The sequence below is a fragment of the Brassica napus genome, chromosome A8 (genome assembly GCF_020379485.1).
Source record: "Brassica napus cultivar Da-Ae chromosome A8, Da-Ae, whole genome shotgun sequence".
NCBI lineage: Eukaryota > Viridiplantae > Streptophyta > Magnoliopsida > Brassicales > Brassicaceae > Brassica > Brassica napus.
The window spans coordinates 15,636,555-15,662,565 of record NC_063441.1 but is presented as its reverse complement, the minus strand read 5'-3'; the positions used below and the strand labels follow the sequence as shown (position 1 = coordinate 15,662,565).

Sequence of the window (26,011 nt, the reverse complement as noted above, 5' to 3'; positions counted from 1 at the left end):
CACATCTTCAAACCCATGTTTGGATTATGAATTAGAAATGACAAATACTCTAACCAAGCAAGAAGGTATGTGATGTCAAAAAAAAAAGCAAGAAGGTATGTAATTACACTTGGACAAATAGGAAAGCTTTTAGATGTTTGCACGTGGGATACACGTGAGATGTGATATACTTATACGTGAAACCAAAACGTGGTTAGGTTAAAAGAAAGAAGATTATCATCTCTTTTAGGCGATAATGGGCTTTTAATTCAGCATAAGCCCATCTTGATGCACACGTTTCTATTAACAAAACTTTAGAGCGAGATGTTTAAAATCCTACACATTTTGGATAAAACTGGTATATATTCTGTTTTTACATTCGCAAGTCTGCATATCCATCCAATTTCTACAATTACGGTAATTAATTTTAAGAATCTTGGAGTAATTTATAATATATATATTTCCATAGTTGGAAGTTTCATATTTCTTATACATAAATTTAAAAATCTTTAAGATACCGACTTGGCATACAAGAATGATTTATTTCCATTATTAGTTCTCTCATTTAATTCTCATATATCTCTCTTTTGCTATATAATAAGATGACTACGTCTCCTTTTTCCACACACTTAAAAGCTACACACAAGAAGAAAAAAAAGTTATATTCATTCGTTTGAAATGGCTGCAATGAACATGGCTCTTGAGAAAAAGATCGAAGCTGACGTGAATTTGAATTCTAATGGTGGCAAAAGGGCTTACGTCACTTTCCTCGCTGGAAACAAAGACTATTGGATGGGTGTGGTCGGTCTAGCCAAAGGACTGCGCAAGGTGAAATCAGTCTATCCACTCGTTGTGGCCTGTCTTCCGGATGTGCCAGAAGAACACCGTCAAATCTTGGTGGCTCAGGGATGCATCATCCGTGAGATTGAACCGGTCATTCCACCAGAAAACATAATTGGTTATTCCATGGCTTACTTTGTTCTCAACTACTCCAAACTTCGTATTTGGGAGGTTAGAATCTTATTTACTAATAATATATGACTATATCATTTTTTTATCATTATTATTATCTTGTACATGTCGAAACATAACTAGCAGATCTAACGACTTTTGAACATATATAATGCAGTTTGTGGAATATGAGAAGGTGATGTATTTAGATGGAGACATTCAAGTGTTTGGTAACATTGACCATCTTTTCGACACTCCTTCCGGTTACTTGTACGCGGTTAAAGATTGCTTTTGCGAAATTTCATGGTGCAACACTACTCAATACCAGATCGGTTACTGCCAACAGTCACCCGAAAAGGTAACATGGCCGGTGGAAACTCTCGGTTCTCCGCCGCCTACCTATTTCAACGCTGGTATGTTACTGTTTGAACCAAATCTTGTCGTGTACGAGGATCTCCTTCGTGTTGTTCAAATCACCGCTCCAACGTATTTTGCTGAACAGGTTTGGTTTTATCTTCCTTTTTATTTCATTATTTAATTTGAGGATTCATTATTTTATGATGATAATATTGTTGTTTATCTTTTGTAGGATTTTCTGAATATGTATTTCAGAGACACCTACAAGCCAATTCCTTCCACCTACAACCTTGTATTGGCTATGTTGTGGCGTCACCCGGAACATATTGACCTTAACCAAATCCGTGTGGTCCATTACTGCGCAAATGTACCTTTTAATTTGTTTTAATTCCATAATCTTTTTCTTGTCTTATTTTTTGATATATATACTCATGTCTGAATCTATTTTATAGGGCTCAAAGCCATGGAAATATGATGAAACCGAAGAGCACATGGAGCGTGAAGACATAAAAATGCTTGTGAAGAAGTGGTGGGAGATTTATGAAGATCCAAGTTTGGACTACAAGAACTTTATGGAAACTGAGCCTAAGTTGAATCCGATCGCTACTGCAGTCCTAGCTTCCAAAGAGTCTGATGGTGATGTTCTCACGAGCCTTGCCCCCTCAGCAGCATAGCCAATCTTTTAGCCGAAGCTATGCTATGCAACCTTTTTTTTGTTTTCTGTTTTTTTTTTGGTTTTAATAGAGGTTTAGCTATATATATATAATTTTATCATAATTATATATAGCGACCTCGTTATGTTTGTGAGATTAGAGGTGGTTGGTCTTGTGTTTTGGTTAGCCTTTTGTGTCAATGCCGACCTTGATCAACCATGCATACCTTTGCCTCTTTTGTTTTATCATTAATCAATAATAAGAACTTTCTCTTGGCTTTCATTCGTTCATTCTTTTGCAAAACAATTTGATATATATTTTATCGAAAGCTAAGATGATTTTTAGTATAATTATGAATAATATTACAAGTCTCTCGCCACCTTAAATCCAGTGTTGTCAATTGCGGTGTTTATTTTTAGGACTGGTTCTTCTTTTGTAACCAAAGTTTCCTTTCAATGAGTTTTAAGCTGGACGAATCAATTTAGTACGGCAGCTCTTTCTTCTGCTGCTTTGTTGCATCTTTATGCTTTGGGGGATTATTAGACGTGTGCTTGTGTATGAGTACACCTTGTGTAGGTTTCAAGTTGATTTCCCAATAATGAAGTGTGAGTCTTAGCCTTTTTCTGGCTATATATCTAACATGATAATGATGGTAGCACTACATACATCTTTATGTGTTGACAGCTGACTAAACCAATACCAACTAGAATATGTAGCCTAGGAGTTTTACAAGCATCAACATCATCCGCAGCTCCGTAAGTTGCACGTAAGAAACAAAACAAGAAATTAAAGGGACTGTTTCCTTGTTACTAAGTAGCACCTGCAAGACCGATAACAGAGGGCCACAAAACCGATATTTGGATATTCAGCTCTCAACCACTAATATAATATAATCTGAGTACTACTGCTTATGAGAATAATCGTGTGTTGCAAGTCATCAACTTGATATGGCAGCGATGCACAGAGTAATATTACCAATCACGTTTATCAACAAATAAAAAGCTCACAGTTATCACCAAGAGTCAAAAGAATTAATATAATTTTACAGTTAGTGGAGCAATAGCATGAGAAGAGAGCTCCACCATGCAAAGGCACCTGAACAAAAAGAACAAGAGTCATGTAAGCTATCAAATAGCTGCTTGAATAAAGAGAGCTCTCACCACCATTGGGCTATGAAAATGTTAGTCAAAGCCCATTTCAGGCCCATAATATTATGTTTTTTCTGCACCGACCACTAATCGGAGTTGTATTGTTGTAATAAAACCTCACAAAAGTCGCAAGTGTAGAGACTCCGTTGATCCAGCTGCTGCTTCTGCACTCTCGTTCTCCGATAACGGTGACACCACCCCTACAATCTCTGTTGTAATCAGCAAGGTTCAACACTCTTTTTCCCTTTTTGATTCAAAGTTTCATCTTTTCTTTTCCCCCTTTTGGGGAATCTGACTGATAGATCTGCGCCTTCGTAATGTAATCCTCATGAGGTCTTTGCTATTTGGAAAAAGATCTCAACTTTCGATGTCTAGCTAGGGTTTGAATAGGTTGTGACTATACCAATGGTGCTTTTGATTCCTCGTGTCTTTCTAAAAACTTGATCCTTTTTGATTGCATTTGGAAATGGAATTGGATTTTTTTTAATTTTGTAAATTCAAAATTGTCAGGAAAAAGAAGACAAGTTTTGAGAGAGAGAGAGATGGCATCAAAGTTGATACAGGTGAAATCAAAGGCGTGCGAGGCATCGAAGTTTGTGTCAAAGCACGGCACAACTTACTACAAACAGTTGCTGGAGAAGAACAAGCACTATATCCAGGAGCCAGCCACTGTTGAGAAGTGCCAAGAGTTGTCTAAGCAGCTTCTCTACACTCGTCTCGCTAGGTCCCTTTCCTAATTTTTTTTTTTTATTTCTGTCTGTTGTTATTATACTGTAAAGGGTAAAATACTAGTAGCCGCTTCTTGGTTTTGTTTGGTAAGGATCTTGAATAATTAATGTTCTCTTTTCAACGTTTCTAGATATGTTTTTTTACAGGAACTCTACTTTTTCTTTTGTTTCTGTGCCTGACTTGTTTTGTGTGGATTTGCAGCATTCCTGGACGTACTGAGTCGTTCTGGAAGGAAGTGGATCACGTGAAGGGGTTGTGGAAGAACCGGGCGGATTTGAAGGTTGAAGATGCTGGGATCGCAGCACTTTTTGGGCTGGAGTGCTTTGCTTGGTACTGTGCGGGTGAGATCGTTGGAAGAGGCTTCACTTTCACCGGCTACTACCCTTGAACAAACAAACAAACAGACAATGCCTTTGCTTACAACCATTGAAGGCTGAAACTGGCGGTTTTATTATCTTTGGATCTCATGGCTATGATATTTTAGTATAAGTTTCAAATTTTATTTTCTGTCTTTGGATAATTAATACACACAAGTTTTTTTTTTAAAGCTGAGGCCATATCATGCTAGCTCTTAATAATATCAGTCGACAACTTGTTTGCTTTTTGGTTTTGTTTCTTGAGTGTGGATGACCTTTTGCTGGAGATAAGGCAAAGATCGGCTATGGGATATATCATTATTTGCAGATTATTATGTTGAGCTCTTTTGTCAAAGTGTTGTTGTTCGTCTTCTTTGAATAAAAAGACTAATGTGTTCTTATAATAACAACAAAAAAACACTCAACTCTTTGTATGTTTCTCTAAGTTTGCTGATTTCTTATATGGAAAAAACTCTTTAGGCAAATGGCAAAACACTAGATTCTAAAAAAAAGGGGCGTTCCGAGAATCGAACTCGGGACCTCTCGCACCCAAAGCGAGAATCATACCACTAGACCAAACGCCCGTGCTGTTTAAGTTGTTGATAACACCTTGTAGTTTTATTGTTAGACGTGACAAGTGAAAAAGATTAGTTCAAAAACTCTTAAAGGGAGACATTTAAATCGACTAGGGTTGGTTCATCTACCTACTGAGCGCCCCATACAACTTATACGATATAAGCTACTTAGCAATAAAATACAGTAGTGAACAAACAGTGAGCTGATCAGCTATACAGAGCATCTATCTGAGTTTAACCAGTTTGTGTTTCGACATACTCAATGACATAACAATGCCGGACAAGACGAAGGGAAGGAAAGAGGAGTTGGTGACCAGAGAGTACACCTATCAACCTTCACAGACGCCTTCATAGCTGGTAACTTCTTAACCCAACTAAAAGATAACATTAATGTTCTAGCCTAGCTATGAAATGTAACATTTGAAAGCTTTACCATTACAATGTTCATTACAATGTTCTTAGCCATGAAATGTAACATTTGAATGTGGCATTTAGAAAGCTTTGATCTTGGGGTTTGGCTTAAAAAATGTAACATCAAAGTTTTAGCTATAGGCACTTAACTTTATAGGCACGTTACCCATGAATGTGACATTTAGAAAGCTTTGATGTTGGTGTTTGACTAAAAGCTGTAACGTCAAAGTTTCAGCAATAGACGCTTAACTTTATACGCACGTAAGCTATGAATATGACATTCTTGGGGGTTGACTTTAAAAATGTAACATCAAAGTTTTAACTATATGCACTTAACTTTATAGGCACGTTAGCCATGAATATCCCATTTAGAAAAGCTCTGATCTTGGAGGTTTGACTTGTAAGAATCGTGTTGTGTCTTAAACAGTACATTTAAGAAGAAGGCACCAAAGGCAATCAAGGAGATAAGGATGTTTGCAGAGAAGGCAATGGGGACAAAGGATGTGAGAGTGGATGTGAAGCTGAACAAGCAGATTTGGAGCAGAGGTATCAGAGGTCCTCCTAGAAGGATCAGAGTCCGAGTTGCTCGCAAGAGAAACGATGATGAAGATGCAAAGTAAGAGTTCTTCTCCCTTGTTACTGTTGCTAGAGAACATTTCAGCCTTGTGCCATGGTCAATGATATATTACAATCGATTAGTAAGTAGACCTTGGCTTGTGTCATTTGTCCTCCTACTGTTTCGATAGACCTTGTCAAGTATTTTTTTTCTCATTGTAGGACTTTGGGAGTCATCTCACTTTGATGCCTCTTTAATTAAGTGATATTATTTCTATAAACATAGGGAACTGTTAAACAGTTTATTTTTCATAGCCATGTCAAGAAAAGACTTCCCAAGTATTATGAAGGCAAATATCATTGCTTGATGGATCTTGTAAAGAGAAGATCAAGAATGAAGTCATGCAAGAGCTGGGGAAGCCAATTTGAATAAGAGGGGGCAAAAAGAGTACATCGCCAAATTAACACAATCTCACAATAACATCTCCAAGTCATTTAAATTCAAGATTAATCTTCAAACCCTTTCATGATTCACAAGATCAGTTCAAAGGCATGGCAAAATAACCTTTGCCAAGCAAGTTAAGAGCTAGAAACTGATTGTTTCAGAAAAATTGTCAATAAATAAAACCGTTTGTCTTTTAAGTCATTAAAATGTTATAGTGACGGATCAAATCTTGTAAACAGGGGTGATTCCAAGAAGGTGGAAGCATTTCCGCATCACTATGGCCGTTGCTTCACAAAGTAGGAGACGGCTTGCCTCCTCCGGTGAACCATTGACCTGTAACAAAGCTCATCTCTTAATCGAAATCCAAGTATATATGGTAGAAGATTGTGTAGTCTGACATCACAATATTAAATAGAAACGTAGAACGTCGAGAATCCACACCTGATGAATGGAGTAGAAGCTGGTGAAGCGTTCAGATAAACTGTAGAGGTACAGACACAGCACGTTGGGAAACAAGGTGGTGCAAGCTTCCTCAACCGTCTGCAAATCGTTCACACATGGATTACCCCAAAAAAAAAAGAGAAGAAAGATTTTGAAAGTAGTATGTAATGATGAGCATGAGTTACCTCAGCAAATCGAAGCAAGTGAAGCCCCAGGGCTCGTTCTTCTGGATGATCCAATACTAGCTCTACTGTCTGCAATAAGTCACATGTTGTTGAACCGTTAGAACAAACTGCCTATGGTAAAACTCATAACAGTCTTCGTAGGTGTTTGTTTGAAGGTCCAGTAACTATGAAAATGTACAAGAGGAGGAAACCCAAAACTGTAGACAAATGAAATACCTTTTTCAGCTCATCTATGTCTTTGCCAGACTTTCGGATGATTGAACAGATACGAGCATGAGCATAAAGAAGGTAAACGGCTGTATTTCCCTGTTCATGCACATGTTATCAATAAGAGCATGTGTAGGTGACTGACTGCATATTGCAAATTTCATTACCTTGTCACTAAGCATGGCATCGAAGTCGAAAGTATAACCTGTCGTTCTGTTGCCCTTCAGGTCAGCATACCTTGAAATAACATTATACAAAATCGCATGTTAGCAGTAGCATGATAATATTAAAATCCCTAAACCGAGAAAAGAAATAATACTCACTTCACCGCACCATATCCAACTGCCTCAGCTGTTTGGTCCAGCTCCTCCGGAGTCCATTCTTTGTCCTTACCTAAACAGAGAAACAACATATAAAAGATGAATAAGACCAGACCGCCCAATAACTGAACAAAGTTAATAACGCTGACACAAAGTTAGATACCACGCTCAATAAGGGCAGTTTTACTGCGAGTCTTGGCCTCATCTAACAAATCAACTAGGCGGACTACATCTGAAGCCCGCGTTCTAAATCGTTTGCGATCTTCCCCGTTGACGAGACCAAAATCAACATGGTCAACTCTAGGGTAAGCTTTATCACTCTCTGGAAGCCAACCTGCTTTTCTGGCAGCCTGAATCATCATAGTGTAACAAGACAACAACAGTTAGGCCTGACACACGTCAAAAAAACAACAAAAATTATTAATCAATCCCTACTTTGAAAAACATATCAAAGTGCTGCTTCTGGCTAAAATCGGTAACATATATAATCCAATCAGCTTTCTCTTCATTAAGCCGATACCTGGGACATGCAGATTTTAGCCAATTCATTAGGCAATAATATGCAAGTTCAGGTAGAAGAAAAGATAACACACCAAAGAGCAGTCAGATCAGTTGAGGCATAGTTAAAACCACCGTCACTCTTGACAACAATGAGTGGGATCTTGAAGCCTTGGAGGAAAATCACACGAGCACCCTCACTTTCCTCTATCAACCCCTTGCTATCCAGTTCCCCAATTACGTTAGCGATGTAGGGGTTGTAAAAGCTTTCTCCCTGTCATGGATCAACGTATTACCCATCAGTGTACATCTTTTGTTTCTATCCTGTATCAGTATCGGTCCATCTTTTGCTTTTACCTTTTCTTCAAGCTCAATTTGAAGGCGCTGATAAACCTTGGAAAACTCGGTTCGGCTTACTTCACAAATCTTAGCCCAAGCCTTGCGGTAGATAGGATCTCCACCCTGCACCCAATAAGAACGATAATATAGCCAAGTGACTAGTTTAACACACTCCAAAACAGAATAAGAAAATGTTAATTTACCTGTAGACGGACCACAGCCTTTTGTGCTTTTTCCTTAAAGTCCGGATCATCATCAAACTTACTCTTTGATTTTCTGTAAAACGACTGTCAGATGACATTTGAATGAAGTTAGTAACTAAACTGTTTTAGTTCATCACATAAAGCATGTTACGCCAATATTGGCACATAAGAAGAACTGTAAAGCGTGAAAGGCCATATGATGAAAGGACGCTGACCTGAAGATCTCCAATGGCTGTCTCGGTCACACTCTCTGTATCAGGAAATTTCTCAAAGAGGTACTCAATGAGCATGCCAAACTGCATAATGTTAAAACGGTTTTTATTTCTTTGATAAAATATTGGAATACAACAATAAAGCACTCGGTCTCAAGCAGTTAGTTACCTGTGTTCCCCAGTCACCAACATGGTTTCTGCGAAGAACTTCAACCTTTGAGAACTCGAGCATGCGAGCTAGCGTGTCACCGAGGACAGTTGGTCTTAGATGACCAACATGCATTTCTTTTGCAATGTTTGGAGAGGAAAAATCAACTAAGGCTCTCTTAACCGGAGGAGTAGGAGCCCATGTGTCAATTCCATCGATAAGCATATTTGCAATACTCTGCATATTTTAAAAAAAAAAACAATTACGCCAAGAAGAAGACTAGAAAATGAGAAAACAAGTGCGCATTAACAACAGGAGCACCTTACCTTAGCCATCCACTCGGTTGATAGTACAACATTAACAAATCCAGGTCCAGTAACAGAGCAAGAGATTGAATCCACCATCTCAGAAGTAGGTAGATTATTTAAAAGGGCCTACGTAAAAAAAAAAGAACAAAAAAAGAGTTAATAGACATAGAGAGCATACAAAAGCCACAAATTTCTAAAAAAGTAAAAACTAAACAAAACACCAACCTCTCCAACAGCTGGAGGATCCTTGAACTGAGAATCTTTTCCTTTTATCATGGACCATAGACCCATTGCATTGTTACTGCAGACAACAGTATGATGTAAACAATCTAAACTAACAAAACAAGAAAGCAACTCTAACAGGAACTTTAGTTTTTCCATATGTACCATTGGTAATCTCCAGATCTATCAAGAGGGGAGGTAGTAACCACGGGCTTAACACGGGTGTTATCAGGAACCGTTGATCTCAGAGACGCATCAAAGAGCTTCTCGAGCTGGCGTTTTAGATTTCCCGGGCATTCTTGGTTCTGTCACACCACTCAAAACAAAATCAGTCATGACACAGGGAAAAAAAAAACAATGCCTCCTGGATTAAAAAAGAAGATGCTTACAACTTCCATAGTTGCCACTGATTTTGATTCGATTTGGGAAGCAAATCTCCTACTGGTTGCTCTCAATACACCTGTCTAGGTTACAAAAAATACACAAGCAGAATCAGTATTCTCATCGAGAATTCTTACCAAACAAGAAAGTTAAAGCAATAGCTAGTCTGCTTGCTACAGACAATGTTGAAATAAATAACAAAAACAAACAAACGCTTATCTTCTTCAACATCTAGATGTTTTCGGTTCTGTAACAGAACCAACCAGGCACAGTAGAGTTTCTCAAATTTCAAATCAAAATCACAAAGATAAAACCCACTAAAGTACAAAATCACAACGATCTTACGCAAGAATTGGATTACTCAGCTAAGTAACAACAATCTAAGCTCACAAAACTTTGCAATTGCAATTGTTGAGATATTTCTTTAACCGGTTTATCTCACTGGACTAATTAACTTTAGCACACTTTTTGTTGTTGTTTGGGTTTGTTAAAGACACATAAGATTTTTGACCCAGTTCCCTTTCGGTACATCTGGGGAGACTGGAGAGAGGACGACACTCTCAACGTAACTTTTTAAAAAATTTTGGGGACCTGTTACGAATGTTTTACCTAGCATGGTTCAGGGTTGGTCCTGTATGACCTAAAGCTCGAGAAGCAACTGGAGATATGTAGGCTAGGAAACGTAAACCGTAGAGATATAACTAAAGAAACGTAAAGATTAGAGCTTGGATAGAGGTTTTTACCAGACGGAGAAGAGGAAGAAAAGACAAATAAGCCAAGTGACGAGAGTGGGAGAAGCTATTGAAGGAGAAGAGAGACGACGGCTGTGTAGATGTAACAGGAAAAGGAGTTTACGCTTATTGCCGCTATATATGTAATAGCTTCCTTGCCTTTTTCTTTCTTAATTACTTTTTCAAAAATGGAAAAGCTCGTGGAGAAGTTTAGGTGCTGGGCTGGAGAATAGTAAGCCCATTATGATAATAATATAATACGATATGTTTCAAACGCGGACGTGAGTTGAACATATCGATTCGCGCAAACAGTTTGAATGAATATTATTATTAAGGGTATGACTGTTTTTTCCGCTATTACCTGCAAACGTAGCTTTTGCAGTTCATAGTGGTTGTTGACAGAGGCGAAGCCACAGCATAGACTATAGGGGCCTGTGCACCCACTAAAATAAATATTTTTATGACTTTGTATGTGAAATGTTAAAGTTTATGTAGGTATAATGGTAAACTCTTCTTATGTGCACCCATAATGCTTCAAGTTTGATTCTCATTCTTCTTGTATTTTTATTTTTCATTGTTGATGCACCCACACAAAAAAATTGTCTAGATTCGCCCCTGGTTGTTGACGTTTTGCAACAATCATTCAAACAGCTTTAAATCATTTCAAATCGTTCTAAACCTCATAAATTCAAAAACTGGTTCTAGCTAACGTTTACGGTTGCAGTTGCAGACGGTTGCGGGAGGATAATTTTTTTTTTTAAAACAATATAAATACAAAAAGAAAAAAAATAATTGGAATTATAAAAATACTAAAATATATCTATTATATTTTAATTAATATGATAAAATTTTAAAATAAAAATATTTTCTATAATTTTAAAATTTTAAAACTATAACTTTCTAAATATAATTTTTATATTTATTATAATATTATGATTTTTGATATTTTTATAATTATATAAAATGTAAATATTGTTAATTTATTATTTAACTGTTGCTGCATTTAGTAGTTAAACAGTCATAAGTATCCTACAAACGCACTAATTTCTAACCACAGAACCAGTCGTACAAATCTCTTAAAACCTCTAGAAACCGCAATTACCCGCATTCGCAAACTCCTGCAACCGGTGCGTTTGAACCAGTCATGCTCTAATACGAAGAAGAAATAAGATGGGAAGAGAGTGTCAAGTTGTGGTTAGATCTTATGTTACGAGACTTGGATCTTATTTATAATTTTCTATATAAACAAAATCTTATGTTACGAGACTCTTAATTAATGAGAGGTTGACGATTTATTTTTCCATAAAAAATATAATATTGCATCAGATTTCTACCGAACTACGACCTCATGCTAAATATTTATAATTTGAATATGATAATTTTCAAACCGATAGTCCACACTTAATTACCCATAGACTATGGTTTTAATTGGTTTATCATTAACCATATAATTTTTAAAAAGTTAAACCAAACCAAAATTCATTTTAAAAACACACAATTTTTATTTCCGAAAAATCTTTATATATAAAGTTGAATTGTGCTCTAAGTACAGCCTCCCACGTCATCAGATAGATAAGGGCATTTTTGGACACTTGGCGTCTCGGTAGGGTGTCCGTGTTTCTCACGCTCTCTCTTCATTCGCGCTCTCACGCTCTCTCTTCCTCCTCGCGCGTTGCTTATGTCTGCGCGGTTGTTCAACCAAAGAGATTGGGCTTCTGTCATTAATTTAGGCCCAAATGTCATTAGGTTTTCTTCTTCCCGTCGTTCTTCTTCTTCCCTGCCTCTTTCACAGAAAGTAACGTCCCAGAGATCTTTGCTATGACATTTATTCTCAGTTTTTCCATTCATTAATCCACTCCTCATTCATTATGATTACGATCTACCTCTTCGTTCACCCTGTAACCGCCTCGACCTCCATTCACAAATATCGGCCCTCACTTCCATTCACAGCACATCTCAAACAATTTTCTCAAACATACGATCTCCTAAAAGCAACATATTCAGATGGCGAATTCGTATACTCTGCTTACCAATTTGAGAGCCGGCCGATGCTCTAATACTGCTGAGGTCCACCTGCTGAAGTTCTGGGAGGCCAGAAATATTAACAAAGGAGAGGAGCTGATGAGTATTGAGATGCTGCTCATCGATGAGGCTATAAGTGTTCTTCCCAGATTTAATCTCTGTTCATATTGTTATTCAAAAAAAAAATTGAATTATTTTACTCACTTCCATCAAAAAAGCGTTGATCTTTTAGCGTGTTCTTCCCAGATTGTTATTCCAAGATTTTTTAGAATTATCTTACTCAATTCCATCAAAAAGCGTTGATCTTTTACCAATAATCTTAACCTCTGTCTCTTTGCTTTTATTTTAAACTGATCCTGACAAATTAGTTTCAATATTGATCTGTTTTAAAGTTTTTTTTTTTTGGGTGAATGACTATTTGTTGCTATATATGTTTAACTAACATCTCTATAAATGCCATCATGCAGGTGGACAGATAGTCTCATCCCTTCCAATGCTTTCAGCCCGGAAGATATGGCCACAGAAGAACCGTGCGACATTGCGTGCAGATTTTGTGATGGGCTTCTTGCTATTCAAGATTACCCACAAGGGTTCCCGCGACCAGGTAAGGATCAATGCTTAGATTAGGCGTTTCCATTTTCCTTGCAGACACATATGTTAGTCTTTGTTTGTTATTGTTTTAGTTTTTGTGACTGGTCAACCTAACAGTTTTATGGTTATGCTATCAACGGAAACGCAAAGAGTTCTGACAAGAGAGACGATACAGAGAGCATTTCATGCTACAGAAGTAGGGTTAGCTTCTCATGTCTCTAAGCTGTGGAGTACAATGCCGAGTTTGGCAACTGTTGGCACTTGCTCTTTTGTTGGTGTGATATATAATATATCATATATCAGAGTCCTCTTTTCATGACGAGTCTTTGAGATTAACGGGTTATCTTAGGAAATAAAGGGATCTGGTGAGATCTCTGCTATTCAGCTGTCGAGTGAACATAATGCTACAATGAGGATGTTTGTTTTGAGCTTAAGGACTTGCATCCTGATGACCCGCAGATCGTTGTGTTTAAGCATGGAGTTTGGAGAGTTAAGGGGATCATCCAAGTAGTTTATCATTCTCTCCAGCACTTGTATTCTACTGTCATAGAAGAGTAGGATTCAATGCTTATGGAAAGATGATTCAATGCCTTTCTCTTGATACTTGGCTGTGGCTCACGTTCTTGATTTTGGTTATAATTTTGTTGTGATGGTGCTTCTGCCTTCTCTGTGCTTTTATGGACAGAGATAAATAAAATTGTTTCTTTGTCTTTTTGTGGTTTGTCTTTGTTAGAATTGAAAATCATTACAGAGGTTGCCTATTACTTCGACTAAGAACAACTCTTTTGCATAATATGCATATTTGGCGAGTAATAAGGTAGTTTATAATTAGGGTTGCTAATAAACAGTTGCAGTAAACAAGCTAAACTTACTTCCTGCCTTCTTTATGAGTGGATACGTTATGATGTTCCCTTTCCCGAGTAGCTCTAAACTCATATGCTTAGTCTTCCTTCTACTTAAATTTGCAGCCAAGCATCCTCTCACTTAAAGATCACTCTGAAGCTTGTGATGGCATTTACTGTAAGAACTGAGCTCTTTGTTCTTTCTGCGCCTGATAAGAGTTTTCCCTTGGATCACTATGTTATGTTATAGAACGTATTGCCTTTTCCTTTTACCTCTCCACATACATAAACAGCCAAGATAAACAGGAAAATCGGAACGTAAAGATATGTTTGCAAGCGCCATTAAATGCATGTTTTGGTGATATGGCTTCAAAAGGTTTTAAGAAAATCCTAAAGTCTTGAAAGTTATTATTATCCAATTTATTGATTTAAAAGTCTTTAACCCTTTTAAAAATACTCAAAACCACTTTTCCTTTTTTTTTGTTCACTGAAGGATGCTTATTTTTTCTAAAGCCTATTAAAGCTGGTTTTTATTTAAATTTTTTATTTAAAATCATTAAATTTTCTATAACTTTTATAGAAACTTTAATGATTTTATTTGAAGTCACTATAGTTTCTACAATATCAAAACTCAATACCAACTGGTTGTGTTCAACCTTTGAAAGAAAAAATATCAGTTTTTTCTCACTTTTGTAAGTTTCCTCTCCAAATGGGATGTTAAAATAAAATGAAAGTAAAAATATTTAATAAGAATATACTTATTTAGTTAAATTAAATATTTTTATAAAACATTTTAGTGCCAATAGCATAAAAGTATATCTTCTTACGGTATCTAAACAATAGTTCAGCTCAAAAAAAAGTGTTCTCTCTCAATATTTTCTCTTAATTCTTTAAATTATTGAGTGTCTAACGATGGAAAAGCTCTTAGAATACCCTTATCGGAGCAGAATTTTAAATAGAGTTCTTAGACAATTTATGATATATTATTTTAATGTAAAATTTTTGGATAAAAATGATTTTTTTTTGTCAGAAATTCAAATAATGTAAATAATCTTTCCTAACGATAGTTGAATCTTAATGGAGGAAAAACTGTAAATTTTAATGTTAATTTGTTATGTAATTAGTTTTTATATATGATAAGTTAACAGAAAAATAACACATGTAGCTTTTTTATAAACTATAGCACATGTAGCTATAGTATCTGGAAATATTAAGATAAGCTTAACCATTTCAATAGAAAACTGAACTTCTATATTCTACGGTCAAATAAAATATTGATCCAATAAAACCAAAACTTACACATCTTAATATATTTTAATCAATCAAAATTAATTTACAAGAAGATTTCTGAAAAATCCAAATATATATCAAAGAACACTTTAAATCTATGTAGTGAAGTGTATATTAGAATACCTTACCATCAACAACTATATATATATATATATATAAATCTATGTCATATTTCAATACATTTTATTATGTTTAAGTCATGGAAAAATATCAAAGAATATAGATAATGATTTTGAGATAATATAAAATATGAACGATTAATTTTAAAATGGTTTAAGTTTGCACCAGTTAAACTTAATTTTTATAATATTAAAATTATTACCTCAATGACATGCTATTTTTTGTATAAATTAGCTCCGGTGTGTTTGTTTTTAGGGTTCACTGAATTTTGATTTGGACTTCAATCCTAATAAACGCTTAGTTATAAATTAAAACTATTACAAAAAAATATTTAGTAAAATATGCTTATAGTTTTTGAAGTTAAGACTAATAAAACTCACGAGTTATAAAATGCTAGATTAGCTAAAGACAATGTGATTGTCAATATTAAGTAACAAGATTTGAATAAGAACTCATAATCAAAGATAAAAATACATACACATATACCACCATGAAAATTAAAACTTTAACATACAACTAAATAATATCGAAGAGGAAAAAGAATATCTGGACTATCCTTGGAAAATAATCAATTCAGTTATTGCATTTGGACCACGATTAAGGATTTACTTATTGGATTTAATATCATTTTGAAGACAAGGTATTTAACAAATACGTTCATAGTAAAGTCCGTAACAAATTGTCACATTCATAACATGGATAAAGTATGTGAGGATTATTAGTATTTTAAAAGGATGAACAAATTTGTTGTCTTCGTTCGAACGAGATGATCACAAAACAAACAACTACATTTATGTGTTTCATTTTGAAACATTATTAAACTATATTTACTTTAGTGCAACTATCAATTATTTATTATATTTTATTTCATTAATTTATAAAATCTATTTATGCTATTCATCTTTGTCCTAAACAACTATAAAACAAAGTAATACACTATTAATTACCACTATCAAATGGATCAAAAACTCATTATCCAATCATTAAGGAACAAAATATACGAACCCGGCGCGTAGCGTCGGAATACCACTAGTAATAATAAAAATTAGCTACAGTCATTAAAACTTCTTCTCTCGTCTCCTTTAGCTTTCCCACTCGTCTTCAATGGCGTCTTCACTTCTAAGAAACCCCACACTCTCATCACCATCACCATCAAAAATCAATACTCCTTCTTTTCCCGCCTTCTCTTCAAGACCCTCACCTGTTTCATTCCGTTTCCCATCACAGCTCAGCCGTCTCCATCCGCATCAAATCTCTCCGCCTCTCGTGTTCCCTCTCAGATGCTTCTCCAACCGAATTTTTGATCCCAACTATGTCGGAGCCTTAGATACCACTCTTCCCGACGGCGAACAGTCTCCCGGGAGCTACTCTCACCTCCAAAGAAAAGCTCGACATACAAAGCTAGACGTTAACATAATCAAGGTTGGGTTTCCGACTGTCTTCTCGTTAGTCTGATGGTCTGAGATTTGTGCAAAATGTGTCACAAAACTAAAGTGTCGACTGCATAACAGTTAAAACTTTGATGATGATGGGAAAAAGAATATTTTTGATAAAAATTATTTTTAATGAATGTTGGTTTGGTTTAACCGGTTTAAATTATATTGTTGATGATAAGCCAATCAAAACCATGGTATATATGTAATTAAGTTTAGAATTTCGGTTGAGGGAGAAATAAATTTAAAATTATTACTTGGTGGAGAAATAAATTTATAAATTTTAAATTATGGATATTTAGCATGAAATCATAGTTCGGTGAAGATCTGATGGTATACAACACCCAACCGTGAGAGATAACTCTTGGGATGAAACTTGTAACCAACGTCAAGTGTTTTTTTTTCTTATCATTTATTAGGCTTGCAACTTCCTTTTTTGTTTTCATAAGGCTTACAGTTTATCTTTACATTTGGCCCTGATTATACTTGACTTTCCAAATTAAGAAAAAGCCATGTTCGAAAATGCGTTCTCGGCGGCCGTATACTCGTCAGGAAAAGCGTGAGCCGGTGGCACACCGTGGTGTTTTACTCCAATTCGGTTGATTCCTCGGTTAAAAAATAAAAGCTCACTTTTCTGTTGATTTCTAGTTCGAAATCGCAAAAGATGCAATAGATCTGGTCTATTTGTGTTATACCCACAATATTAACAAGAAAAAACCATGAATTCTGAAAAAAAGAAAAGTAAAAACAGTTAGCAAAATCGCAGAGCACAAGATTGAAGATGAGGTTACTTTTGTCATCTTGCATTTATTTAAGAGACAATGTGTGAAATATCCCTAATTAAGGTCTAAATTTGCTGAATACCCATAATTATGGATAACCCAAAAAAAGTGTAACTTTTTGATACTGTGCGGACGAAAATGCCCTTATGCTTTGTCGAAAACAAGTAAATCTAGATCTATCAGATAAATATTTACATAGCAGGTAATAATCTACATACCAACTAACATATCCGCTAATAATTTCAGTATCATCTAACAATATATGTATCAAACAAATGAATCGACTAACAAATCATATATCAGTTAATGAAACTATTAACAATTAATTAGTTATCTATTAAATAGCTCCAAATCTATTTGTAACAGCTAACACTTCATGTATCGATTAAGAATCTATTAAAATCTAAATAATAGTAGGTAAGTAATAAAATGCCTACTAACTTATATATTATCTAAAAGTTGATTGTGATTCGAAATTGGAAACATTGGAATTGGAGTGAGATAATAAGATTAACATTATGAGTGTCAAAAAAATCAGAATTAAAAAATAAAGATTTGTGTTGAATTAGAAGATGATTTGAAGAATTTGTAGGAGAGATAAAGAGATTAGAACACATAAAAGGGAGAAGAGAGAGATAGAGATAAGAGTATTATAGTCATTAAAAGTATTAAAATTTGGGTTTTCATTAATCCGAACGCACGGATAACGCCTAGCGAGTTTTCAAACAGGGAGAAAAAGTGAGCATACCAAGTTTTTATCAAATTTGGGTTCCAATCGTCAATCCATTCCAGGGATTTTAAACTGAACCGTATTTTACAACAAACCTTTAGGGTGGTTTCATATTTAATCGAACGGACTGCATGTCGAAGCCTAATTTTAACCATTATTGTTCGGTTCACTTTCAAGAACTGATCTTAGTACCGTATTATTCTTCTAACAGTTTATTTCGGTTAACTTCGCGTTTGGTAAACTGAGGAAATTTCAGAAACTAAATGATTTTGTTCTGTTCAGGTGCAAAAGCGTCGAACAGTTTAGCATGAGCTAGTGATATCGCAATTGAACACAACCAATGGTTCGGTTCATTAATATATTGATCAAATCTAATTTAGAAATAATTAAATTAAGCCGCCTAAACAAAAAAATAAATGGCTTGCATAAGGCAAAACAGATTAATTAAACTTAGTGTAAAGTAAGAAGAGTAGGCCTCAGAGATCTTGGTGGTTAACCAATCATCAATTGAAAAACAACGTGTTGTTCTTCATCAAGAGTAGCAAATATTTTATAGCATCACTGGCCACTTCAAAAAAATCGAATTTTGAAAAGTGAAAAAGGGGACAAATTGTTTAAATGATGATGAATCAAAAGTAGATGGTTTGTGATTCAAACAGATATGAAATTTCATAAAGATATCAAGCAAAACAGCAAATCTAAGCAGACGACAAGGAACAAAAGTCAGAGAGCAATGACACGACAATAGAACTTAGGAGTGTTGATGACGATGAGTCAAAAGTAGCTGGTTTGTGATCACATCTTTCCCCGTAGGGAAATCAATGGGAATCCGAATGATTTCTTTCATCATCCTCACCACCATATAGCTCCCCTAATACTTCGAGAAATTTTCAAAAACGAATACTAAGTTATATATCACACATCATTCGATTCTACGCCTAAGAAAAAATAGAGACTGAGTAATGAAGCGATATACGACTATACGGCGTTTAGTTTTTCGTTGAAAAAATAATGAAAGGAAAGAGCTTCTATATATATATATACGACGACGAAAACGTTGTAGGAGCCGTAATCTCGCGCTTGATGAAACACGGTCCCGCATTAAATAAGGGCTCATTGGGCCGAGTCTATTCCACTTCTTGATATCTGAATACAACTTTTTTTCAATATGTGACATAAGGTGATAGGACGAAGTTGTTTTAAGACATGACGAAATCGTTTTGTGAAAAAAAAAAGCCAAAAACTTAAAATATATGGCCAATACAGGTTTCGAACCTGTGACCTTCGCGTTATTAGCACGACGCTCTAACCAACTGAGCTAATAGGCCATTACGTTTTCTGATAGTGTGAAAATGTATTAGTTCTGTTTTGTTATTAGAATTGGTGTGCCGGTTTATTTCATCTTGCGCACTTCTCTGTTTGCATGATTGCGTCAATGCATCGTGTAATGATAACGTAAGAGAGACTGTAATATATCTGAAATACAATGGTTTCAGTCTAATAATCACTTATTTCTTCTAGCATCCGTACATATAAACTTTGACATAAGCGTATGTGTAGATAAAATAATATCAAACCCGAATCGCTGAAACAGCGATCATATGATAGAAATAATTCTTCGTGAGAAATTCTTCGTTGTTAGCAGCTCGAATTGCATAACGTTTGAATAACTTGCTGGTTAGGTCAAGACCGAGATAGGCCTCAACCATTGGCTTTAGACCAGCTTGAACCAAATTAGCCATGGCTCGACCGTAAAAATCCGGATCTTTCATAACCTCTTGCTGTCTAGAATTCATAGGGTCAGCTATTTTCAATATCTCCATCTTCTCTATCTTGAAACCACCACAACTTTCTATCCCAGCCGCTATCTCTTCGGTGTTTCTCAGGTACACCGGAATGTTGAAACCATCTCTTTTCTCCTCTTCTATTAAACCCTTTTACAAACTAATAAAAAAAAATGAAAAATTCATTTGTCAATGCCATACATATATATAACTTTACAACGGTTCATAACTTGAAAACATGACGTCACGATAGGTTCTTATTACCTCATCTACTAGATCTTGCCATGCTTGATCCATCAAAGTTGTGAAAATGTGCCTGAGACGGGAGTCATGATCACTGACTTGGCTCACTGAGCCAGAAGGCCGACCAGCCATCAACATAAACAACACTCCTCCTACCACAATCTCTTCGTTGCGACATTTCAAGAACTCGACTAAGTCTTTGTCTGACTGCTCCGCGTATGCCTCCACAACTTCTTTCTCTGCTCCTTGATCCACACCATTCCCTTGTTCCATGTCTTCGATCCTTTCTCATTCACTTTTTACGGAATCTATATATCCAAAAATCAAATAATGATACTCTTTTTGATCCTTGGAGACAAATGAAAAGGTCAAATTCGTTACAGAAAATAAGTTGGTTCGGACATATCTCACAAGAGGATATCATATTCAGACTTGTAAATTGTTGCTTTTGATATATTGTTCAGTAACATTTGATGGATCTAGGAATTTTATTTTATATATAGTTTCAACTAGATTTATGTATATTTCCATTATAGTAACCAATCAGATCTCTGTTTGGTCTTAATGAAGCATGAGAAATTTATTTTATGTATATGAATTTTTTTTTGTTAATGTTACTACTATTTAAGGACGAAGGAGGATCTCTATTTGGTCACCCTTTGCTTATATTCAATAGGGTGTTGGCTATCTGAGTCACCTTTGCTTATATTCAATATGTTTATGTTCTAAGAAGATCTTGACCAGTTTCTCGAATACTATTTCTATCTCCGAATCTTTTAGGTTTTCAAGATCAATTGACTGGAAAATTGCAATAAGACAGATGTTTTAAGCCATATATTCATATGTAGGCGTATCAGTTATACGACTGGGTGGGATAAGCATCGTTCAAATCTATCCAACAACTACATCAAGATCATTTATTCATTCTTGTCACTGAAAAATCCATTTTCGAATACGTATGTGTCAGTGACAAATCACTTTTCCTAAAAGAGACAACACAAATTCCAGAATCTCTAACTGTTTGTTTTGACTTGGTGTCTTTGTGTGCAGGCACAACAGAGCAAAAATGATGCGTGATCTGGCGTGGAGAGCAGGATGTAAACTTCTTTTTTTCTCAACCTTCCACCTGATATCCAAGAGAAGCTCCTCCACACCCAATAAGTTAAATACCGACATGTTGGTATTAGTTTCGAATAAGAACCATATTAACACAATCTGGCCCGGGTTCTGTAGGACCCTAAAGAATACATATCCATGTATAGCATAAGCTCATCGATTGTGCTCCTCAACCTAAGATTTCTCATCAGTTTATCTCAATTCCATATTAATTTATTTACTTTTTAATCTGAGACAGAACATGCTTCCGGTTTATGATAGGAGTGATGATGATGATGAGTCAAAAGTAGCTGGTTTATGATCACATCTTTCCCGTAGGGAAATCAATGGGAATCCGAATGATTTCTTTCATCATCCTTACCACCAGTCCACCATCATACAGCTCCACAAATATTTCGAAAATTTCAATAAACGAATACTTACTAAGTTATATATCACTAAGCAGTGGCTTGCTCAGGTAAAATACAGCTCGCTTACGGCATCTCCATCCCTACTCCATTTTTTCCTCTAAAATGAAGTAAAAGTGAATATGGAGTAAGAAATGCTCCAACCCAACTTCATATCTCACTCCATAATGAAATTTACTCCATAAATGGAGTAATCTCTTTTTTGTTTGTTCATCACTCCATTATGGAGTGGAAAATAGAGTAGGATTAGAGCAATTTTACCCTATTTTCACTTTTACTCCATTTTGAAGGAAAAAATGGAGTTTTACATTGGAGATGCTCTAAGGCAAATCTTAAAAGAAAAAATATATTTATTGACCACTAGACTGGGACCACCTGCTCAGAAACACAAACCTCTTAACCACTAGACTGCAATATATATTATAAAAATTGGGGCCCTAAAATAACTATATTTATTGGGGGCTTCAAGCAAAAGCCTTTTTAAATACATGGCGTGCACGGCTTTGTCACTAAGTTATAAACGAATCTACGACTAAGGTGATATAGGAATATGGTGAAGCAATTACTAAGCCACGTTTAAGGTTGTAAGAGCATCTGTATCGCGTCCTTTTTACCGTCTCTAAAGCGGTGGGGGGCCCAGGTTTTACAAAAACGTATGCAAAGTAGGTAGAATAAGAGACGTCTTCTGTGTGTGTTTTGGACTGTTCACGGACCCCACCGACACGTGGCAGTCCGCGATTGGTCCGCTTTTTAATTTTTTTTTAAATCAGGAAACGGAAATTAAAAAAATAAATAAAAAAAATAAGAAACCCTTAATAGGGTATATGGGATAAAGATGCTCTAAGTGGAGGACATCTAGTATTATGGTGCACTAGCAAACAAAGGAGCACAAGCTATATAGAAAGAGGGATGACCACGATTAGAAATTAGTCAAGAAAATTGTAAAAGTTTGTTATCTTCTCCTCTTTTCTCTGTTACTTTCCGGAAAAATCTCCCATGGATCCTCATCTCTGTTCTTGAGCTTTTCTACTGCCAAGCTCATGGCATGTGAGAGTTTAATTATTGTTTCATGACATCAATTCAAAGTGTTATTCATTTCATTTTCATCGATTACGTTTTCCTTTATCATGAGGGAAAATAAAATAATAGAACAAAGAAACCTATAATCGATGGAATAGACAGATTAATGAGGCGAGATACGATGCCGTTTAGTTCTTCGTTGAAACAAAAAAAAACTGAAGGGAAAGAAGATATATATACGACGACGAACACAAAAAATATGGCCTATACAGGTTTCGATTATTATTAGAAACTATTGGATAGTTGGATTATTATTAGAATTAGTGTGAGGGTTTGCCGATTTATTACATTACATATCCCGCTGTTTGCATCAATGCATAGTGTAGAGTGATAAAGTAAAGGACAACACTATAATATATCTGAAATACAATATGGTTTCAGTCTACTAATCACTTATTTCAGCTAGCATCCGTCAAACGATGTTGTAGACATAAGCATATGTGTATTAATACCAAACCCGAATCGCTGAAACAGCGATCATAGAATAGAAAGAATTCTTCGTGAGAAATTCTTTGTTGTTAGCAGCTCGAACTGCATACCGTTCGTAAAACGTGTTGGTCAGGTCAGGACCGAGATAGGCCTCAACCTTTCGCTTTATTTGAGCAGCTTGCACCAAATTAGCCATGGCTCGACCGTAAGAATCCGGATCTTTAATAAACTCTTGTTGTCTAGCATTCATAGGGTCAGCTATTTTCAGTAACTCCATCTTCTCTATCTTGAAACCACCACAACTTTCTATCGCAGCCGTGACTTCCTCAGTGTTTCTAAGGTACAACGGAATGTTGAAAGCATCCCGTCTATCCTCTTCTATTGAACCCTTTTACAAACTCACCAAAAAGATGATAAAATGATTTGTCAACTTGATACATATATGTTTTCCATAGAAGAGATTTGTTGTTTCAAATTTGATGTTTTAAAATAATTTGGACTTTATTGAAAATTAGTTGACACAATATTTTATTGCATTCTTTATAATTGATTAAATCACTTAAAATTTATATTATTAATAATTATTTTTTGAAAAAAAAAAATTCTTAATTTTTATAATTTTAACCAAAACATAAAAAAAGCGAGTATAATATAGAGCATTAAAAAGGTTTATGACCCCAGGATGTGCACTTATTACCTCATCTACTAGATCTTGCCATGCTTGATCCATCAAAGTTGTGAAAATAAGCTTGAGACGGGAGTCATCACTGACTTGACTCTCTAAGCCAGAAGGTCGACCAGCCATTAACATAAACAACATTCCTCCTACCACAATTTCTTCTTTCCGACATTTCAAGAACTCGACTAAGTCTTTGTGTGACTGCTCCGCGTATGCCTCCACAACTTCTCGCTCTGCTCCTTGAATCCACGCCCTTCCCTTATTCCATGTTTTCGATCCTTTCTCCATCACCTTTCTCGGTATCTATCATATCCAAAATCAAATAATGATACACTTTTTGGTTGGGAATGATCTGACTTTATAAATTGTTGTTTTTTATAAATTGTTCATTAACATTTAATGGATTTTATATTATATTAAGTTTCAACTAGATGTTTTCATTTATAATAAATAATCAATCAGAAGCTCCGTTTTATTAGCATTTTTAATTACATATATATATATATAGATACTCAAATACTATGTGTTTTTTTATTCAGAGTAAAGTAAACTAAATCAAAAGATATATATACCAGAGAGAGCCATTGTAAGGCACTCGTGGTCACAACAACATGGAGCTCTCCTTTTGGAAACAGCCTCATATAGAACGGGAGGGAAGTGCCATAGGTGTAGTACTTCTTCCCCCAGTCGTTAACTCTGTCTTCCAACGGTCGAAACGACGAGAAGAATCTATTCGAAAGGCGCAGGTCGGAGAAGTAGACTTCAAACTCTGGCTCGGTTCCGCCGTTAATCACGGCCAGCTTCCGCCGTAACACCTCAACTACCGTGTCCACCATGGAAAACGTGTGGCCTCCGTCTCCGATGCCTAAATTGGCAATCTGTATGTGAACTCCTTGGGTGAGCTCCATGGAGTGGATGGCTGACGTCAGCATTTGTTCGCTCGAGGCTATCGCTGCGGCCGCACCGAAGCTGTTTTTGTCGAAGCTGACGTCACCGTCTCCGCCTTGCATGGAGAGCAATGACTCGAGGCTCATGGAATTATCCATAGTTAATGGTGAAATGGCTAAGAAGTTTTTGTTGTTGACGTTAATAACCACTATTAAGTAGGAAGGAGGAATCTCTATTTGGTCTTAATGAAAATGCATGAGAAACAAACGTAACGTCTCTATATATATATACTCGGCCAGCAACATTACGCAACCATAGGCTTCCATTCGTTTTTACTTTAATCCAATACACGTCACTAAAAATATAGATATACCTATATGGTCAATTCCAAACATTACCATTATTTTGTTTTGTTTTTCCAAAAATTACCACTAAACCTATGAATTTTAAAATATCACAAATTTTAGGTTTATAAAATGATTCCATAAAGTTTATACATACGCAAGAACTATTCTAAGAAAGCTCTTTTCAAAAAAAAAAAAAAACTATTCTAAACTAAACTTTTATTAACCTTTGTAAGACCTAATATATGATTTATACATTTATGCAAATTATAATCTTGCGGGAGTTAAATTTGTAATTATTGGTCTTTTATGACATTTCTATAACATTTTTTAAAACTTTTTATACTACAAGCAAGAAAACCTTATGAAAAAGTCTTAAATGTACCAATGAAATTTGTAAAGTGTGAATCAAGTAGGAGAATAAATTAAATGAATCAAACTGTTGAGAGCTGAGATTTTCCACCGTTCATTTTGTAATGTTCAGCTACTTCAGTCTACATCTCGAAGAATTAGCTAATTTGGTAAATGGTTACATATGGGTTATAGCGTGCAACAGATATGTTTACCTTAAGCAAACAACATTTTTAAGTATTCATCATGAAGGTTGACAAAAAATTAAAAAGTATTCATAATGAAGATACGTCGCTGTCTCTAAATCTAAAGGGACTAGTAGTTGGCTGACAAAAGAAAAGAATAAAAGACTAGCAGTTGCGTTTTACCTTTGGTATCTACAAATACTAGTAGATATGGTTATTGACAAACCAGTCTTTGTCTGTCCTTTAAGATTATTTTCTTCTTTCGATATATATATTGACAACCAATAAAATCATAAAATATCACAAGAGATAACAAAATGTTCCGAAAATTTGCACAAGAG

The 26,011-nt window shown here is 35.5% G+C and overlaps 4 protein-coding genes, 4 non-coding genes and 3 pseudogenes across 8 annotated transcripts; 3 read left to right on the top strand and 8 right to left on the bottom strand.

Moving 5' to 3' along the window:
• Positions 1–657: 657 nt before the first annotated feature.
• Positions 658–2,588, top strand: LOC106359899 (galactinol synthase 5-like). The gene is made up of 4 exons (XM_013799525.3): positions 658–990; positions 1,109–1,432; positions 1,520–1,654; positions 1,740–2,588. The coding sequence occupies exons 1-4, from the start codon at positions 658–660 to the stop codon at positions 1,959–1,961; spliced, it is 1,014 nt and encodes a 337-aa protein (XP_013654979.2). The 3' UTR covers positions 1,962–2,588.
• A 595-nt stretch (positions 2,589–3,183) lies between these two features.
• On the top strand, positions 3,184–4,419 carry LOC106361346. The gene is made up of 3 exons (XM_013801080.3): positions 3,184–3,314; positions 3,599–3,812; positions 4,019–4,419. Exons 2-3 carry the CDS (start codon positions 3,631–3,633, stop codon positions 4,203–4,205), a joined length of 369 nt encoding a protein of 122 aa, XP_013656534.2. The 5' UTR covers positions 3,184–3,314; positions 3,599–3,630; the 3' UTR covers positions 4,206–4,419.
• Positions 4,420–4,685: 266 nt separating this feature from the next.
• TRNAP-UGG lies at positions 4,686–4,757 on the bottom strand. The gene has a single exon. It is a non-coding gene; the product is annotated as a tRNA-Pro (tRNA).
• Positions 4,758–5,021: 264 nt separating this feature from the next.
• On the top strand, positions 5,022–5,961 carry LOC106359902 (annotated as a pseudogene).
• A 231-nt stretch (positions 5,962–6,192) lies between these two features.
• LOC106361347 (arginine--tRNA ligase, chloroplastic/mitochondrial) lies at positions 6,193–9,724 on the bottom strand. The gene is made up of 17 exons (XM_013801081.3): positions 9,632–9,724; positions 9,408–9,547; positions 9,246–9,321; positions 9,039–9,146; positions 8,734–8,949; positions 8,568–8,648; positions 8,353–8,436; positions 8,168–8,272; positions 7,906–8,084; positions 7,748–7,832; positions 7,476–7,662; positions 7,316–7,385; positions 7,160–7,229; positions 7,002–7,091; positions 6,786–6,854; positions 6,601–6,699; positions 6,193–6,492 (listed from the first exon to the last, which is right to left on the bottom strand). The coding sequence occupies exons 1-17, from the start codon at positions 9,638–9,640 to the stop codon at positions 6,382–6,384; spliced, it is 1,779 nt and encodes a 592-aa protein (XP_013656535.2). The 5' UTR covers positions 9,641–9,724; the 3' UTR covers positions 6,193–6,381.
• An 8,912-nt stretch (positions 9,725–18,636) lies between these two features.
• Positions 18,637–18,731, bottom strand: LOC125577521 (annotated as a pseudogene).
• A 202-nt stretch (positions 18,732–18,933) lies between these two features.
• LOC125577476 lies at positions 18,934–19,020 on the bottom strand. The gene has a single exon (XR_007315890.1). It is a non-coding gene; the product is annotated as a small nucleolar RNA R12 (small nucleolar RNA).
• Positions 19,021–19,418: 398 nt separating this feature from the next.
• TRNAI-AAU lies at positions 19,419–19,492 on the bottom strand. The gene has a single exon. It is a non-coding gene; the product is annotated as a tRNA-Ile (tRNA).
• Positions 19,493–19,735: 243 nt separating this feature from the next.
• On the bottom strand, positions 19,736–21,367 carry LOC125576950 (annotated as a pseudogene).
• A 215-nt stretch (positions 21,368–21,582) lies between these two features.
• LOC125577477 lies at positions 21,583–21,668 on the bottom strand. The gene has a single exon (XR_007315891.1). It is a non-coding gene; the product is annotated as a small nucleolar RNA R12 (small nucleolar RNA).
• A 1,345-nt stretch (positions 21,669–23,013) lies between these two features.
• On the bottom strand, positions 23,014–25,050 carry LOC106429458 (gibberellic acid methyltransferase 1-like). The gene is made up of 3 exons (XM_048737754.1): positions 24,475–25,050; positions 23,921–24,205; positions 23,014–23,611 (listed from the first exon to the last, which is right to left on the bottom strand). The coding sequence occupies exons 1-3, from the start codon at positions 24,946–24,948 to the stop codon at positions 23,240–23,242; spliced, it is 1,131 nt and encodes a 376-aa protein (XP_048593711.1). The 5' UTR covers positions 24,949–25,050; the 3' UTR covers positions 23,014–23,239.
• Positions 25,051–26,011: the final 961 nt, after the last annotated feature.